The sequence below is a fragment of the Bombus terrestris genome, chromosome 6 (genome assembly GCF_910591885.1).
Source record: "Bombus terrestris chromosome 6, iyBomTerr1.2, whole genome shotgun sequence".
Lineage (NCBI taxonomy): Eukaryota > Metazoa > Arthropoda > Insecta > Hymenoptera > Apidae > Bombus > Bombus terrestris.
Window position 1 is genome coordinate 14,451,985 of NC_063274.1, and position 16,774 is coordinate 14,468,758.

The 16,774-nt window shown below is 25.2% G+C and overlaps 4 protein-coding genes across 6 annotated transcripts; 2 read left to right on the forward strand and 2 right to left on the reverse strand.

Annotated features, from left to right (window-relative positions):
* Window positions 1-1,990: 1,990 nt before the first annotated feature.
* Window positions 1,991-5,444, reverse strand: LOC100643573 (dolichol kinase). Its single transcript, XM_003396186.4, has 7 exons — window positions 5,028-5,444; window positions 4,416-4,669; window positions 3,989-4,209; window positions 3,731-3,919; window positions 3,447-3,656; window positions 3,031-3,358; window positions 1,991-2,794 (listed from the first exon to the last, which is right to left on the reverse strand). Exons 1-7 carry the CDS (start codon window positions 5,105-5,107, stop codon window positions 2,661-2,663), a joined length of 1,416 nt encoding a protein of 471 aa, XP_003396234.1. The 5' UTR covers window positions 5,108-5,444; the 3' UTR covers window positions 1,991-2,660.
* A 149-nt stretch (window positions 5,445-5,593) lies between these two features.
* Window positions 5,594-8,888, reverse strand: LOC100643448 (glucose-6-phosphate isomerase). The gene is made up of 11 exons (XM_003396185.4): window positions 8,672-8,888; window positions 8,283-8,376; window positions 7,897-8,088; window positions 7,701-7,781; window positions 7,403-7,618; window positions 7,101-7,340; window positions 6,805-6,985; window positions 6,573-6,691; window positions 6,259-6,487; window positions 6,121-6,187; window positions 5,594-6,047 (listed from the first exon to the last, which is right to left on the reverse strand). The coding sequence occupies exons 1-11, from the start codon at window positions 8,800-8,802 to the stop codon at window positions 5,924-5,926; spliced, it is 1,674 nt and encodes a 557-aa protein (XP_003396233.1). The 5' UTR covers window positions 8,803-8,888; the 3' UTR covers window positions 5,594-5,923.
* Window positions 8,889-9,496: 608 nt separating this feature from the next.
* On the forward strand, window positions 9,497-10,805 carry LOC100643325 (enhancer of rudimentary homolog). Of its 2 annotated transcripts, none has more exons than XM_003396184.4 (3): window positions 9,497-9,730; window positions 10,069-10,156; window positions 10,286-10,805. In XM_003396184.4, the coding sequence occupies exons 1-3, from the start codon at window positions 9,728-9,730 to the stop codon at window positions 10,504-10,506; spliced, it is 312 nt and encodes a 103-aa protein (XP_003396232.1). In that variant the 5' UTR covers window positions 9,497-9,727; the 3' UTR covers window positions 10,507-10,805. The 2 variants fall into 2 exon arrangements, with proteins under 2 accessions (XP_003396232.1, XP_048262462.1); XM_048406505.1 differs by lacking the exon at window positions 9,497-9,730 and adding an exon at window positions 9,778-9,950.
* Window positions 10,806-11,531: 726 nt separating this feature from the next.
* Window positions 11,532-15,993, forward strand: LOC100643199 (phospholipase DDHD1). 2 transcript variants are annotated; one of them, XM_003396183.4, is made up of 10 exons: window positions 11,532-12,258; window positions 12,853-13,167; window positions 13,711-13,878; window positions 13,969-14,097; window positions 14,164-14,305; window positions 14,406-14,512; window positions 14,602-14,915; window positions 15,035-15,320; window positions 15,388-15,525; window positions 15,623-15,993. In XM_003396183.4, exons 1-10 carry the CDS (start codon window positions 12,195-12,197, stop codon window positions 15,766-15,768), a joined length of 1,809 nt encoding a protein of 602 aa, XP_003396231.1. In that variant the 5' UTR covers window positions 11,532-12,194; the 3' UTR covers window positions 15,769-15,993. The 2 variants fall into 2 exon arrangements, with proteins under 2 accessions (XP_003396231.1, XP_012165032.1); XM_012309642.3 differs by having other exon boundaries at window positions 11,533-12,258; window positions 15,391-15,525.
* The last annotated feature ends 781 nt before the right edge of the window (window positions 15,994-16,774 follow it).

A 16,774-nucleotide genomic window follows, 5' to 3' on the forward strand; every position in this document is an offset into this window, starting at 1 on the left:
TTCATCATTTTTCTTCTTTCCTTTGTCGATAATTTCGCGGTTAGGGACTTTACAACAACGATTTTTTGTATTGAGATTTACGATGTAGTTGATACTCGTTTATGGAATATAGAAAAGAGATTCACTTCAATTGTTTAGAATCCAACCCTCCCCTGTTTTCCAATAAAATATAATACGTCAATTTATCATACATATTTAAATGTAATGTGTCGCTTAAAAATTATTTTCTAATTCACCATATATCGATATAATTTATTATTTTTCAATATTTTCTGTTTTATATGTATGTTTCAGAACGTATTTGTCGCTTGGTCCATAATTTTTATGAGACATAACTGTCGATATAATAATTTTGACAGCGATAAACTTTTTATTGTCCAATAAAACTTTATAATATAATAATTACACTTCCCAGCGTACAATTTAAATTTGAGGTGTATACATATGTAAAAAGAGATTATATACTAAAAATAATTTACTGTATCAATATATTGAAAAACGTTTCGTTTGACATTAAAACAGCCTGACATTTTTTACAAAAGCAAATACCTACATGCGGTGGGATGCGTAAATAATTTAAACATTTTATTTATTCCTAGATTAATTTATTTATAATTAATATATTTATTTATGGATTAATTCTATATTATACCTTAAATATCGTATATTTTCAACTTAATAAATTAGTAAGAATCTTTTGCAAAATAAGTTTTCAATATTATTTCGCAATGCTATTTCGCAAAATAATTTGAAATAATTCATGACTTCCGTATCATGTTTCATATTGCAACGCCAGATTAAACGAACTACACATAACTCATAAGTTATGTAATAAGCTACTTTTATGTATAAACTCTTTAACAATACGAATAACCACGATAAGATGTATTTTATTTTTATGATAATTTTTAAATTGGAAAAGATAATATAAATTTTCTACTTTGTTTCTATTTCATCCTCTTTCTTTTTTGTTTTCATCTTTCTCTTCTGATCATTTTAATGTTGTGTTTTAAATGATGCAATCAATCGGCAGTTATAAATAAACTGTACTTCTTGAAATAAAAATATCTAACCGCACCTTTAATATTTACAAAAACTAATGGCACTTATAAACGATTCATAAATATACACACATATAAATACCAATAAACTTTAATAAATTAATACGACATAACCACTAATATTTAAAAAAAGTTGTTTAAAAAAATGGTATAAAAAATAATTCGTGAAGAAAAATGTTAACAGAGAAACTATACCACTGCACATATCAGTTTACATAAACTTAAAATTATAGATCTACAATTTATACGATTGTAATATTTTCGCATACATGTATTCTTACTATATCAATATTTTTAATCAAATATTAATTTAGATGTATTTATAATTTTAGTTTATTATTCGACTCGTCTTGTAAACAAACGATTTCTACACAGAAATTAATATGCGATAACGTGGCAAGACACGTCAAACGATTTAGAAAAAAAATAAGAAAGAAATCTAGACACTTTTAACATATAATGTTATTAATATTTTTCTTCGCGAATAAAACCTGCGGTATGATAGAGTTATATTTAATACAGAGTTCGCAATTAATGATAAGCCTTGACAAGAAATCGGTGCTTTTCGAACATTCCGCATATCATGTACGCGTATAGACATGGCGTATAATGACATGTGTACGGTCAGATTTTAAGGCTGTGTGGTCAATAAAATAATGAAACGAGATAATTTTAATGATCTTTTTCAGACTCGTCCTCTTCTAAATATATAGCATACCTTATGGTAGCTATATTATTAGCTATATATACCAGAAAAATTTGACATTAGGAAAGAATACGATATACTAATATAATACGAATTAATTACACTTTCAGTATACTGCAAGATTAACGCAAAAAAAGTTATTCCACCTTACAATAAACATTTTTTTTTTTGTTTATTCTTTTCTGTAATTACTAGACAATAAAATATCAATAATATACATACATACAACTATAAAAATATTTTATTATTAGATTTTGTTTACAAACTCTTTCGAATGAAATACAAAAATGCATCGGTAGGAATGAATAAGTTACGCGTTACGGAATACCAAATTATGTGAGCCATCGTAACAGTACAGGCATTCCACTCATCTTTTTTAAACAAATCAGATGATTAAATGCAATATCAAGCATAAAGTAGCTAATATTTCATGTGCTATTTTGTGTCAAATAAATTCATATACATATTTAATATAATATTTATATACAAATATGAACAATTTTATATAAATATTATTTAACATAACTTTCAACAGTAATATACACAAGTAAGATTTTTCTGTTATTCACTTGAAATATAAATTACAAAATAAATATTTCCAATAATGCATACATTTTTAAATGATATAAAACTATAGAGCTATATAATAATGAAACAGCATATAGTGCAAAAAAAAACTTTTGACTAGTAACTAATTTTAAGTATTACTCGTAACAAAACAAGTTAGTGTGAAAAAGGATGTTATATACAAGGAAATATATACGTATCTTCAAATATAACGACACAAATAAAGAAATGAATTATGGAAACACTACACCTTTGGTCCACACTACATTGAACGATCAAGTATGTTCAAATTTGTTTTAAAACAGTTATTGTTACCTATTGTTTGCTTAGACCATTAGACATATGTACATGAACAATGGTAATGCCAGATTGTCAACTTGATTTGTTTGTGCTTCAATAAATGACAACACGATACTCGATAATAAGCTTTGTAAAAATAACCAACCATTATCTACGTAGCCTATTAAAAAACATACATTAATTTTGTGGTGTACCAGTATATATTTTTTAAAAATAACAATTTTAATAATTAGTTATTTTAATCAGTATTTTATCCGACTTCCACAAGAATATTATTAAATATATTAAATATATTTAAATTTATATATATTTATATAATTTAAATTTATATATATTTACAATATACATAAATTTAATTCATAAAAATTTCAGAGAAAAATTTTAAATAATACATACCCATAAATGCTAAAAGACATATTAATCCAATTTGGCTAAAAATACAAGCAATTGTTCCTTCAACAGACTTATCTGAATTGGTCCATTTATGAAAACCCCATCTACTACCAACAAAACTAGCAGCAGTATCACCCACACCAACTGTTAAGATACCACTAAGCAAAGTTAATAATGAAAGATTGTTGGTAGGCATCCAAAGTGGGAAAGATAAACCACAGAGCAAATAGAGAGGTGTTAAAGAAATCAAATTATCTTTCTCATCAGCAAACACAGAAAATCCCTGTTGTAATAATTCTCCAAGAGGCGATATTTGTAAGTACCTCATCAACTAAAAAAGTAAGAAATTATCAATAGAAAATTTAAAAATATTGTAAATATAAAATTCAAGAAAACTTAGTTTCTTAAACTTGATATACCTCAAGAAATACAAACAGTCCCATTATTACACCACTAGCTAGATACAACAATATGCGTTCATATATTAAACCAGGTATATATACAAGTACAGCCAATAAGTGAAACATTTTTCGAGTTGAAGATGTTGCTTGGAGATTTAATAATACCTGGTATGTGATAACTATTACACCTAGTACTAAACATAAAGCCCAGTATCCAATTAACATGATCTGTAATATTTGCAACCATTACAAATAATTTGATACTTATATAAGAAATACTGCAAAATTATTATTATGCGCACCTTATTTGTTTTATTGTAAACAAAGTAAAACGTCCAGATTAAAGGATTTTGATCCAATAAAACATACATTAATGGTAAGACTACAATCAATAAAAGTATGATTGTCATTAAATAAAAATTTCTGGCTAAGCGACACATTGGAAAATAACTAGACATTAAACATACTGATATCACATACAACATTGCAACCTGAAATTATAATTTTCAATTATTGATCATATCAAATTTATTATCTGTAGAAGATTTCCTTTAGAATACCTGTAAAATAACTGTTGCAATATCATCATCATGGATTGGTGGTAGATGATATCTTAGTGGCAAGTTTGTTACTACAGACATTAGAAACAAAATACATCCATGCATAACTGCTGTTGCTTCTCCAATTGTGAAACAACAAGGAAATGTAGACATCAATTGAAGAATACCCCATGTTCCTAAACTTCCGACACTTAAGCCCCATGTGACACTCACTAGTAATCCTGTTCTTATTTATCAATAAATAAAATAATTTGCTTTAACTAAAATAATATGGTTTTATAAAATAGATAATGAATATTTACATAAAAAAGTTGATTTAAACAAATCATATTATAAGATAAAACTTAATATAATTTAACTTTAATTAATTCATAAAATATTAAAGGTATTATTAACAATATAAAACAATATTTATAAATTGATATACCTTTATTTACCACAAGAAGGTATAATAAGGATGTTATTATAGCTGGTAAAAAATATATAGCTTGAAAATCTTTAACTGTCACTTTCTCAGTTGACAATTTCAAATATAAACATATGGAACTAATAACAAGACCAATTCCCGTGAGACCCACAATGAGGCAGATTTCAGAGTAACTAGCACCTTCCTTTAATAGAGTTAAAACTGCACTTAAACCTACTAATGTTCCAAGCCATAGTCCACTGTCAGCTTTTATGCTGAAAATATTTCTTAATGTTAATATTTTTATATGGAACTTAGCTGAAGATAAATCATCATAAAAACACTTTTCTTATAATAATGGTATCATTATAGTTATAAATAAATAGTATAAAATATATCAAACATACTAGTAATTTATAATACATAATTGAATATTTTAGAGTATTTATACATACATTATTTATACATACAAAATATTTATATATTACAATATATTAAATAAAATTTAATATTACATAATTTTTAATGATGTAAATACAAAATTTAAACATATTAAATAGTTAATATTCTTAAACAGATTTCTAGGTTAAGTCACGTTGATCTTTACATTTATACACTGAATAATAAACATACCGATGTTTAATGCCATTATCTTTCAAACTTTGCAATATCCTTTCTTCGAAGTGTCTGTATTTGCTTAAAAGAAATTCCATTATTAATAAGGTACTTAAAAAAAAAACGCGTTCTACACCATCAATAACCACACCCCCGATCTTCTAACACGGAAAACGTGAGTATGAAGTGTGAATGTGTAAATGGTGTGATATCGTCTGGAAAGATGAAACACTTTTTTCGCCGTATATTACGTATTGTATACATGTATATTAAAATACGCAGTACGACATATATACATATGTACACAATAAAATATAGTAATAACCAAATGACGAAATATCTTAAAATATAGATTCGCTTTGTTATAAATTTGAAAGCTTTATTTCATAATTTTTTATATTTTTTGCCTTTATTTGTAATATTTTTGTATTAAATTTTGTCTCACATATTGTTATTAGAACGACATACAATATATGTTTAAAACAAAGTTATAATTAGATATTTAATATTGGATATTGAATTTAATATCAACATATTTGTTAATAACATAGAAACCAAGGTAATAATAAAAAAAGAAACAGAAAAATGATTATATTATTTATTAAATACATATTTATAAAAATTGTAGAGTAATATCGCAAAAATAAAATAACAGATTATTATTTCGATAAATAATTTTTTCATCATTTAACAATTTGCAATGTCATCTTATACCTTTCACTTACAGTGATTTAATAAGTATGATTAAAAATTTCTTGATACTACAATTTGTGATAAGAAACAATAAAAGAACATTAAAAAATTATATCTCTATAACAACTTGTATGTACTTTAACAAGAGTTTGATTGTAACAATTGACGATTACTACTTTATCGTACCTCAATTATTTATTTTATATCGTTTGAGGAACTTTTTACGAGCTATGATTTTTAGCAAATGCGATCAACCCGTTTGTTGATGAATCATGGTTTGTAACTGCTTGAGTACTTTCTAATTCAGGTTCAATTACCTTTGCCAACTGCTTTCCTAATTCAACACTATTAAAATAAAATTATATATTTTTACATATTTCAAAGTTTTCAAGTATTCAATGATGAAGTTATTACTTACCCCCACTGATCAAAGGAATTGATATCCCAAATAATCCCTTGCACAAAGATTTTATGCTCGTACATTGCTTTAAACATAAATTACGATTAAACTGAATGATACATTTAAATGATATATTAATATATGCATTAAATTTACCAATCAAAGCTCCAAGAATAAAAGGTGTTATTTTCTTAAGAAGAATAGTATTGGTTGGTCTATTTCCCTCAAACATCTTATGTGGTAATAATAGATTTATTTGCTCAGGATTCATTCCTGCTTTTTGCAATTCAGTTCGTGCTTCATTCTCATTTTTTCCTTTCATCAAAGCTTCAGTTTGTGCAAAACAATTTGCAAGCAATATTTTATGATGGAGATTTCCTTGAACCTAAAATAAGAATGTCTTATTACCTGCTATTATATTAAAACTTTCTTTTCGAATGATAGTCTCCAACTATTAATTATAATAATACCTTATTATGTGACTGTATTGGAATTAAAAAATCAGCAGGGACAAGTCTAGTACCCTGATGTAGTAACTGGTAAAATGCATGTTGTCCATTAGTACCTGGTTCTCCCCATACAATTGGACCTTAAATATTTAATTTTTTTTCACGTTAACTGAATAAAACACTTATAATACTTAATTAGAGAAAATAAAAAATTGTATTTTTTCTAGACATATAAAATATATAAAATATTTACCAGTACTGTAATTTACAATTTTCCCTGCACGAGTAACATATTTTCCATTACTTTCCATATCTCCTTGTTGAAAATAAGCAGCAAACCTATGTAAGTACTGATCATATGGTAATAATGCATGTGTTTCAGCTTTGTAAAAATTATGGTACCATATTCCAAGAAGAGCTAATATAACTGGTGCCTATAAAGTAATGTTTTATTAAATACACGAAAAAATTCGATGATTCAATATTTTTCTCAAAATATTAAAAAGATATAATTATAATATTACAAACAAAGATTAAGAATATACTTGCATTTTTATCCAATGGAGCACTACAGAAATGTTGATCCATAAAGTATGCACCGCTCAATAATTTTTCAAAATTTTCAAATCCAATAGACAAACAGATTGATAAACCAATAGCTGACCATAACGAATAACGTCCTCCAACCCAGTCCCAAAATCCAAACATATTTTTTTCATCAATACCAAATTCTTTCACTTTTTGATTATTAGTAGACAATGCAACAAAATGACGTGCAACTGCTGCAGGCTATATGAAAATAGGTATATTTTATATACCACTAAATTTAAGATCGTTATTTCATTACTCACATCTTTTAAAGCATCCAAAAGCCATATTTTAGCAGAAGTGGCATTTGTAATCGTCTCTTGAGTAGTAAATGTTTTCGATGCTATTATAAAAAGAGTTGTTTCTGGATTCAACTTTTTCAAAGTTTCAGCAATGTGGGTTCCATCTATGTTACTAACAAAATGAACTCGTGGTCCAACATGAAATGCCTTTAATGCTTCAGTTACCATTAAAGGACCCTATATATATATAAATATATAGCTACATGAATAAAAGAGGAATTAATTTATATATCTTATGATCACAATTTATATAACATACCAAATCTGAACCACCAATTCCAATATTAACAACATCTTCAATTGGTTTACTAGTAAAACCCTTCCATTGTTTTGAAAGAATCTATATAATATAAAAAAATAAATATTATATAGAAAGTTATTACTTCCGAAAATTAAAAGTAAATATAAAATTGTCTTTTATATATATATATATTTTTTATTATATATATATTTACCTCATTAGTAAATTGTTTCATGTGATTTAATACAGCATTCACTTCTGGCATTACATCTTTATTATCAACTAATATTGGTTTGTTAAGTCTATTGCGCAAAGCGATATGTAAAACTGCTCTATTCTCTGTGAAATTAATTTTCTCTCCATTAAACATGGCATCTCTTGCGGCTTCTATTTCACGTGCTCGTGCCTTAAAATTTACAAAATATATAATTGCAAATATAATAAATTATTACATAGCATTTAAATATATTTAAATATAAATATAAATATTAAATATATTTAAATGTAAATATAAATATTAAATATATTTAAATATAAATTTCTTCTTATTATAATTAATGCAATATAAGTTTAATACTTGTACAATATTATAATACATACTAATTCCAATAACAGTTGCAATGCTTCTTCAGTAAGCCGATTCTTAGAATAATCAAGTAAAATTGGCCCATCTTCAGGAGTAGGAATTTCTAAACTAATTAATAAATTAAATATCGTTAAAATGATCTTTATATAAAATCATATTACAATTATTTTCCATAATATTTTAATGTGAAAAGTATTCCGTTATTCTATATAAAATTGAGCGAAAGAGATATTTCAAGAAAAAAATCATAACTATATGAAATAATACGTAAAATAGAAATGCTTTTTTTCATTTTAATCTCATAAACAATTCAGACAAAGATTTTTACAATAATCTCATTTTATTAGAGCAAACAACCTTCGGGTCATTTCAAGGTCATATGTCAAGGATTAATAAAACTCACCTAAAGTTTTCGAAGCGTTTAGGATTTTGTTGAAAAAGATCATATATTTTAATTTTTAGACCATTAATATCAAAATACTGTTGCAACTTGGTCCATGCTGCTTCGGTAGTTAATTCTGGTTTCGGTTTCATTTTTTTAATTTAAGAAAACCGCGCTGACAGTGTGAAATACAAACTCGTGCTCTGTGACTATGTCGACGTCGACTACTCATGTATAAAGTTAATTCAAGACGTGCCAACATTTCTTGCATGTTCAAGCTGCTTCTCAACGTAATCTCTCATAAGAACGGTGTTTGAAGAATATCTTCCAAAAAACTGTCATACTATAATTGCATTATATATAAATATAAATCTTAATATTTTAATTTTACAAATACACGCAAATTTTCAACAAATATTCATTAAATACTATTTAATATATAATAAATTTAATATGATTTAAAATAAGTTTGATAATGTTAAAAAAATAAAGGATTTGTATCGTATAGATTTTGATAAAATTTTCTTAATATTTTTAATTAGTATTATATATAAAAATGGAATAAGGAACAATAAAACTTTGCTGAATAAATTGAATAATATACATTTCTTTAATATAACAGGTAGTTTTGCATTCAATACTCCTAACATAATTTATTTATCGTAATCAAATATATTTAATATATTTATATCATATAGTCTTGTAATTTTTCATTCGTTTTTAGGAATTTCACATTTCTTTAAAAACTCGACGTTAATTTCAAAATTTATATTTAAACATAACACGAATGTTAAACATGTGGAACGTAAATTGAACCACGAGATATACAAGGAACGAAGGAACAATACGATATGTTCCCATTGAACTGATGTATGTTCCAAATTCCAAGTTCCAAGTGAATCAAGTGTTATCATCGAAAACTCTAGAGTCGAAATTTTGAGGTTGCTTTCTGAAGGGATTTCGACGTTTTATTTTTTTTATTGCGTGGAATTATTGTGGCAAAAGTGATAAAAATTGGGAAAAAGTTAAACGCCGCTAAAATCATATAACTGAGTTATTCTTAATTCAAGAGCAAAAATGGTAATCGATTTTTGTTTTGACTACTTTAAGTTATGTCAAACCTTTGATATTTGTTTATTTGAAACTTAAATTTCTTTTCACGTTCATAGTTATAAATATACATATGTTTTAACCAAGTTAAAATTATTACACAGTTTATAGCCAATTTTAGATATCATAATATCTTTATATTAAAATACATATGTGTACCTATGTCTTTTTACACTGGAGCACGAAGAATGTAAATATTTACTCTTTTGAAATATTATAACCAATAAGTATTTAAAAATGAAAAATTATTTAGTACAGTGTATACATTAAAATAACTAAATTGCAATATTTGTTTTTATCTGTTATAGTCTCACACAATATTGCTTGTACAACCAGGTAATAGACCTGAAACAAGAACATACTCTGATTATGAAAGTGTTAATGAATGTATGGAAGGTAAGGATATTCTATATTGTAGTTGGAACTTAGTAATTTTTTAATTGAATCACAGAATATTTAATCATATATCAAATACATATATACATGATATAAATACAGGAAAATAAACTTGATTTTTTAATACAGGTGTATGCAAGATTTATGAAGAACATTTAAAAAGGCGAAATCCAAATACGCCAACTATAACATACGATATCAGTCAGTTGTTTGATTTTGTTGATCAACTTACAGATTTATCATGTCTTGTTTATCAAAAATCCACAAACACATATGCCCCATACAATAAGGATTGGATTAAAGAAAAGATATATGTTTTACTACGTCGAGCTGCAGGACATGGGAAATAATTAATGAATAAATGTACATCTATAATTTTGTGTATAATAAATATTACCTTTAGCTAAAGATCTATATTAAAGTTTGTAATAATAAATATATAACGTACAGAAAAACTGTACTATTGTATAATCACATACTATAGAACAATCTCCTTAATATTATTGTTAGGGATAATATGATTTCTTATTTCACATATATATGTGTTTATAATAAAATAGTTATGTGGTTTTTTTTAAACTTGTATTATTTTTAAATGAATGTGAACATATGTATTAGTTCAATGAAATATATGTTTCACTTAACATTACAGAAATTCTATTATTTTATTTATAAAATGAATTTATATTATTTTTTAAATAATAATAAATCGTTCGACAAAATGTACATTAATTCTTACATAAATACATGAAATTATAAATATTCAACATTTATCATTCATTTGACTTTTACAAAATAGAATAATAGAATATATGTATGTAGGTAATGCGAAAGTATTATTAATAGAATAAATCAAATTTTTTTAAATTATATTTATATGTATGTTACACAAAAGATGTATTTAATATTATCTAATTCTATTTAAAAATTTATCTAAGAAATCAATAATTATTTACCTAGTACCAATGAGAGTGAATGATGAGGTAACACATTGTATATAAAATAACCAATAATTCTTTTGCATAATACATAAGAGACAATTGGAAAAACTAACATTTTATATGCATATTTTTCATAATGTACGTTTTCAATTTGCGCATAAATAAATCTGTAAAAGAATCTGGTTTGTACAAGATGAAATTATCATTCTATTATAAAAATTAAGGCAAATGATAGTGTGTATTCAAATTAAGTTCAATATAACATTACATTAAATGTAATAATTAAATATAAAAAATGAAAAATATGCAATTTTTATAAAATATATTATATTGTATTTAATAAATATTAGACTTATATATAAATGTAAATTTTACAAACAAGTTGTATATATATAGTAATACGTTTCAATTTATTTTTTATTTTTTACATGATTCATATGCATTAGCAATAAGCACGTTGTATCCAATCATTCGTAAATATATGCGCTTATGCATACATCTATATATATATATATATAAAACTATATATCTCTATATACATATAGACTGGTACATAGTAATATAAAAGTACGTATGAATTGTACATATCGCATACTGTTTTACGCATTGCGTTTATACATCAGCTGTCTACCATTAAATGCAGTGGTTTTGACGAAGTACGAAATTGAAATTATATAAGATAACAAAACGTGAATAAATTTGTTTGTGAGACCCAAGTCCTAAAAATCAGATTTGAGATAACGTCCAACTACTGTAGAGAACGATTGCCAATTCGTCAATCAGCTCTCAACGTTGCATTTGCTCGTGAACGAGACACCTTTATATTTTAATCAACGATACCGTCATAGGAATTATCCTTTATAAATACTAATAAAACAATTTATAATATTTTCTACTGACAGACTGTGGATTTTGTGTTATAATTAAATTTTTATCAATGACAAGTGTTCAATAGTGTCTAACGTTAATTTTGATAAAGATTGTTGCTCTTTATACGTGTCAGATGTTACAAAAAAATTAATATGACATAAAATATTGCAAAATTTTTTAATCAGATGATTTAGAAAATATCCTGTAATTATTACGTAAGTGACAGGATGTCTGACAAGATTGAAATTGATCCTTTTAGTGAAACACCTCTGGAATCTCAAAATTGCGAAGGTAAAGTTATCAATTATTTAAGATTGTCTTTGCAAATAATTTAAACATTATTCATTATACAAATTTAGCGAACTATTAAAAGAATTTATTATTTAGTGCATCTGTCGTCAATAAGGAGCAATTCGTATGCTCAGAATATCTATAATACGTATAAGTATCTACATATGTATTCGATACGCGCAGTCGATATAAAGAAGAATTTGAAAATTATGCAAAGTTACTGCAAATTGTAATATCTATAATATCTGATAAAAAAAAACTTTCTATATGTTTATCATATCTAATAAACCTGAAACTCATTTTAACATAATTTAATGAAACCTATAGAAATTTAGCAATTCTCATGTATTACAATTTATTAAATTAAAATATACTAATAATGACTGTGTGTGAATCTCTTATTTCACATTTTTTGTTATTGCATGTTATATAATTTGATATTGTTTGTAAATAATAAACTGAAAGATTAAAAACTATAACATTATATCTTTTTAACCAAAGTTTTTAGTAAGTTTTACATTTTATTAAATAACAAAAATTATATGTACCATGCTAAATTTATTTTATTTTAATTCCAAATTTTAATGTTTAAAGGAATTCCAGAAACTACCAGAGAATTAAATTCAAAGGATAACTCACAAAATATAATAAATGAATTAACATATGCAGAACCTTTAACTGCAGAACAAATACGATGGTTTTATAGAGATGGTGTAGATAAAAGATGGGTAGAATTCTGTGGATATGATAGCTTAAGAATTGAATATGCTTGGCAAAATTATCAAAATTTCCTTAGTAAAAGTAATAATATAACCAACAATCCACCTTCTGTTGAAAAAATTGTAGTTAGAGGAGGAATGTACGATGTGGAACTAGATAAAATGAAATGTGTTTCAATATATTGTACAGGTATATGTTTTATTTAGCTTCAATCTCATATATCATTATTTTTTAAATATAATTTAACAAAATATAAAATAACTAAAATAATTCAAACTTATATTTAATTATTTCATATTACATTTCACATTCTAAATAAATTACAAATTTCTTTATTGTATATAATATGTTAATTTAATTTGAGTAATAACGTTCACTTTTTTTTATGGGTACTAATTATTATGTCTACCATAAAAATCAATCAATTTGTTATCTTAAATCTATTATAATTAATTTCATTTAACCATGATTAATGTAATCAGAGTATAGGGTGAATGTTATATGTATATTGTATTGTAATTTTTTTTCAATTTCTATGTGTATTTGAGATAAAGAAAGTTTTATGCACAAAAATATTTTTATGATTTTTTCATTTTTAAATTAAAGATATTTCATTAAATAATTAAAAAAATACTTCATTAAATTTTTAATCAATTAAATAGCTACACATATATTGTATGTATATGGTTTTGTTTAAATAAATGTAATCATCAGTTTTAATTTGATTTGAAGGTGAAGAATGGGAAATTATGAGAGGGACATGGTATTATGATGGTAGTTGGTTACCTTTAGAGGCAGAACAAGCTAAAATTATAGAAGAAGTTCATCTTAATCTTTTTCAAAAGCAAAATTCTGGTCAATCCACTTCAACATATGATACACCTTCTCACTCTTACGAAGGTATGAATTTTGCTTTTGATTATATATTATTTTCTGTAATAGTATATATACAATGTAATATAATAAGGAATTAAATTTTTATATTTCTAGTATTACACACGGAACATTTTTCTGAATTTCATGTTGACTGGCATAGTATAAATGATGTAGTATTATATAGCGAATATAGACATAAAAAATTAATGCGTAGTGTTACATCAAAATTAGGTTTTGCAAAAAGTAAGTATTTTAAAAATATATAATTATTATTAAAAAAGGATGCATTAATTATAATGGTTTTTATAGCAACAGGTTATCAACTAAGAAGAGGATATAAAATCGCTGCTGTAAAGGAAGATAAACCTCATGATATTGATCATATAATTTTTGTAGTTCATGGAATTGGTCAAAAAGGAGATACTGGAAAAATTATTCGTAATACAACATTGTATGTAGAAAATATAATTAACGATTATAATATACTATATGCAATTGATATCATATAAAAGTTTTAAGAAATTAATCTATTGTATTTAATATTTAAATAGGTTTAGAGACTGTGTAGATTGGTTGAAACAAAAATATTTTCCTAACTCTAACTATAGAATAGAATTTTTCCCTGTGGAATGGCGTTCATCGTTAAAGCTTGATGGAGGTAAAAAACTGATGTACAATTTCTCTAACTAATATTTAAATTTTTACATTTTTTTAATAGCATCTTGTATTTAATGAAAATTATTTTAGGTATAGTAGAGGCTATCACGCCCTTTAGTGTGGTAAGCATACGACACTTGTTAAATACATCAGCAATGGATATTCTCTACTACACAAGTCCTCTTTATGGAGGGGAAGTAAGAGCTGGATTACAAAAAGAGTTAAATAGATTATACTTTATGTTTACTAGTCGTCATCCTGGTTGGAAAGGGAAAGTTTCAATTTTAGCACATTCTTTGGGATGTGTAATTGTTTATGACATTGTCACAGGCTGGATGGCTCCAGATACAAGACCTCCATCTCCAGAAACGCAAGAAGTTTTAAAACAACGATTACAATTCCCTGTAAGTGTTATTACTAATTGTATATTATTTATACAATATAAGATATTTATATACAATAAGAATAATTCAATATAATGTAATATTAAAGAATTTTAGTTTAAATATTTTCATAATTGCAGATTGAAAATTTATTTTGTTTGGGTTCCCCATTATCAGTATTTCTTGTATTACGTACACCTTCTCCATCCAACAAAACAGATGTGATGCCTCAAGGTTTATGCAAAAGATTTTACAATATATTTCACTGGTCTGATCCTGTAGCTTATAGAATGGAGCCACTTTTAGAAAGGGGATATAGCAAAATTGAACCTGTTCTAATTCCACCATATGGAGGAGTTGATGGTCAACAAACAGAGCAGTCACCACCAACAATGAATAATGCTGACCAAAATTGTTCTCTTATAGGTATATCAGATAGTTTCTATTTATTTTCAGATTATTCTATTCATTTTTAATTTAAAATATTTAATAGCAGATAATGATGAAAAAGAAGAAAATTCAGTAGATATGTCTAATCGTGCACCAGACAAAGGTTGGAGTCTTTGGGGCTTAGTCCGTGCTGGTTGGAATGTTAAAAAAGATGTTTCTGCACCTATCCAACCAGGTCAAGGTAAAAATATTACATTAATTTTTTAATTAATCTAATAATGATAAAAGTTATTCAATAAAAGGTATATAATTCAATATTTTTTTACTCTTTTTGTTAGAATTAACAGAACGATTGGATTATGTACTTCGAGCAAGTTTAGGAAGAAATTATTTTTACACATTAGCAGCACATACAACATATTGGAGTAACTACGATGTAGCTTATTTTGTGCTAACAAGACTTTTCCCAACATTAGAAACATGATGTTGGTTTGTATGTGTAGAATGAAATCAGTCAGATTCTGTTAAAATTTACTAGTCCATTGTAGGCCTTTAAAACTTAATATTGGGAGTAGGCCTACCACCAAAACAATCTGTGATAATGAAAAAAACGATACAATAATATTATAGATTCTATGTAATCGTTTTATATCGTTCGCATAATTTAAGGTTAATGTGGTCGAGTTTCACAATTAAAAAGTTGAAACGAGATTTTACGTATTCTATAAGGTACCTCATTTACATGCAGTATATTAACATAGTTAATTAAATGATTGTTTAAATAATTTCATCTAATTAGTAAATTCTTCATCATTAAAAAGATATATTTTATGATCTATGTTGAATATGCAAATATAGTTTATGTAAAATATTTATTTAAATTATTATAACATATTATTGAATAGTATATCTTTCAAAAATTTGTATTATACGGGTTAACTGAAAAATTATTAGTTATATTTATTTCTTAGGTAGAGAAGTTATATTTTAGATCTTAAAATAGCATTAAAATTGTGCTTTAAGCAACGCTAAAACGTCATAATTAACTATCATAATAATCTAAGATCATAATCTATATTATAAGAGTTTGAAAAATGCTTTTGCGTTCAATAATATAACATTTTTTTTATATATCTTCACAAACTAATATCAATACGAAATTGTAATTCTATTTTCTGTTACATGTATACATAGTTTTGTATATTTTATATTGTTTATTAATATGTTACGTATTATATATTATTTACATGTTAGGTAAAGAAAGACAGAAATGTATTTAATCAAATTTTAATTAATTATTTTGACTTATTTAAAATTATTGATTGAGACCGATATGCGTTAAATATTTTATTTCTTTGTTATAGTAATCTTTTATTTTGCTATAAAAAATGAAGCTCGTCCTATATATTGAAAGTTTACTTAAAATAAGACAAAAAATATTTGATTAATTGTATCAACCAAGGTTGATTCATAAAACAAATAAATGATAT

Excerpts from the sequence above, each read along its gene's own strand:
- LOC100643448 (XM_003396185.4), bottom strand. The coding sequence starts at position 8,802 with ATGAAACCGAAACCAGAATTAACTACCGAAGCAGCATGGACCAAGTTG. Across the intron at positions 8,089-8,282 it reads TGCAACTGTTATTGGAATTA|GCACGAGCACGTGAAATAGA; the intron begins GTATGTATTATA and ends GTAAATTTTAAG. Across the intron at positions 6,488-6,572 it reads CAATACAGTCACATAATAAG|GTTCAAGGAAATCTCCATCA; the intron begins GTATTATTATAA and ends TTCTTATTTTAG.
- LOC100643573 (XM_003396186.4), bottom strand. The coding sequence starts at position 5,107 with ATGGAATTTCTTTTAAGCAAATACAGACACTTCGAAGAAAGGATATTG. Across the intron at positions 3,359-3,446 it reads GACTGTTTGTATTTCTTGAG|TTGATGAGGTACTTACAAAT; the intron begins GTATATCAAGTT and ends TTACTTTTTTAG. Across the intron at positions 2,795-3,030 it reads ATGTCTTTTAGCATTTATGG|GCTACGTAGATAATGGTTGG; the intron begins GTATGTATTATT and ends GTTTTTTAATAG.
- LOC100643199 (XM_003396183.4), top strand. The coding sequence starts at position 12,195 with ATGTCTGACAAGATTGAAATTGATCCTTTTAGTGAAACACCTCTGGAA. Across the intron at positions 13,879-13,968 it reads ACCTTCTCACTCTTACGAAG|TATTACACACGGAACATTTT; the intron begins GTATGAATTTTG and ends TTATATTTCTAG. Across the intron at positions 14,306-14,405 it reads ATTATTCGTAATACAACATT|GTTTAGAGACTGTGTAGATT; the intron begins GTATGTAGAAAA and ends ATATTTAAATAG.
- LOC100643325 (XM_048406505.1), top strand. The coding sequence starts at position 9,912 with ATGTGTACCTATGTCTTTTTACACTGGAGCACGAAGAAT. Across the intron at positions 9,951-10,068 it reads TACACTGGAGCACGAAGAAT|TCTCACACAATATTGCTTGT; the intron begins GTAAATATTTAC and ends TATCTGTTATAG. Across the intron at positions 10,157-10,285 it reads TGTTAATGAATGTATGGAAG|GTGTATGCAAGATTTATGAA; the intron begins GTAAGGATATTC and ends TTTTTAATACAG.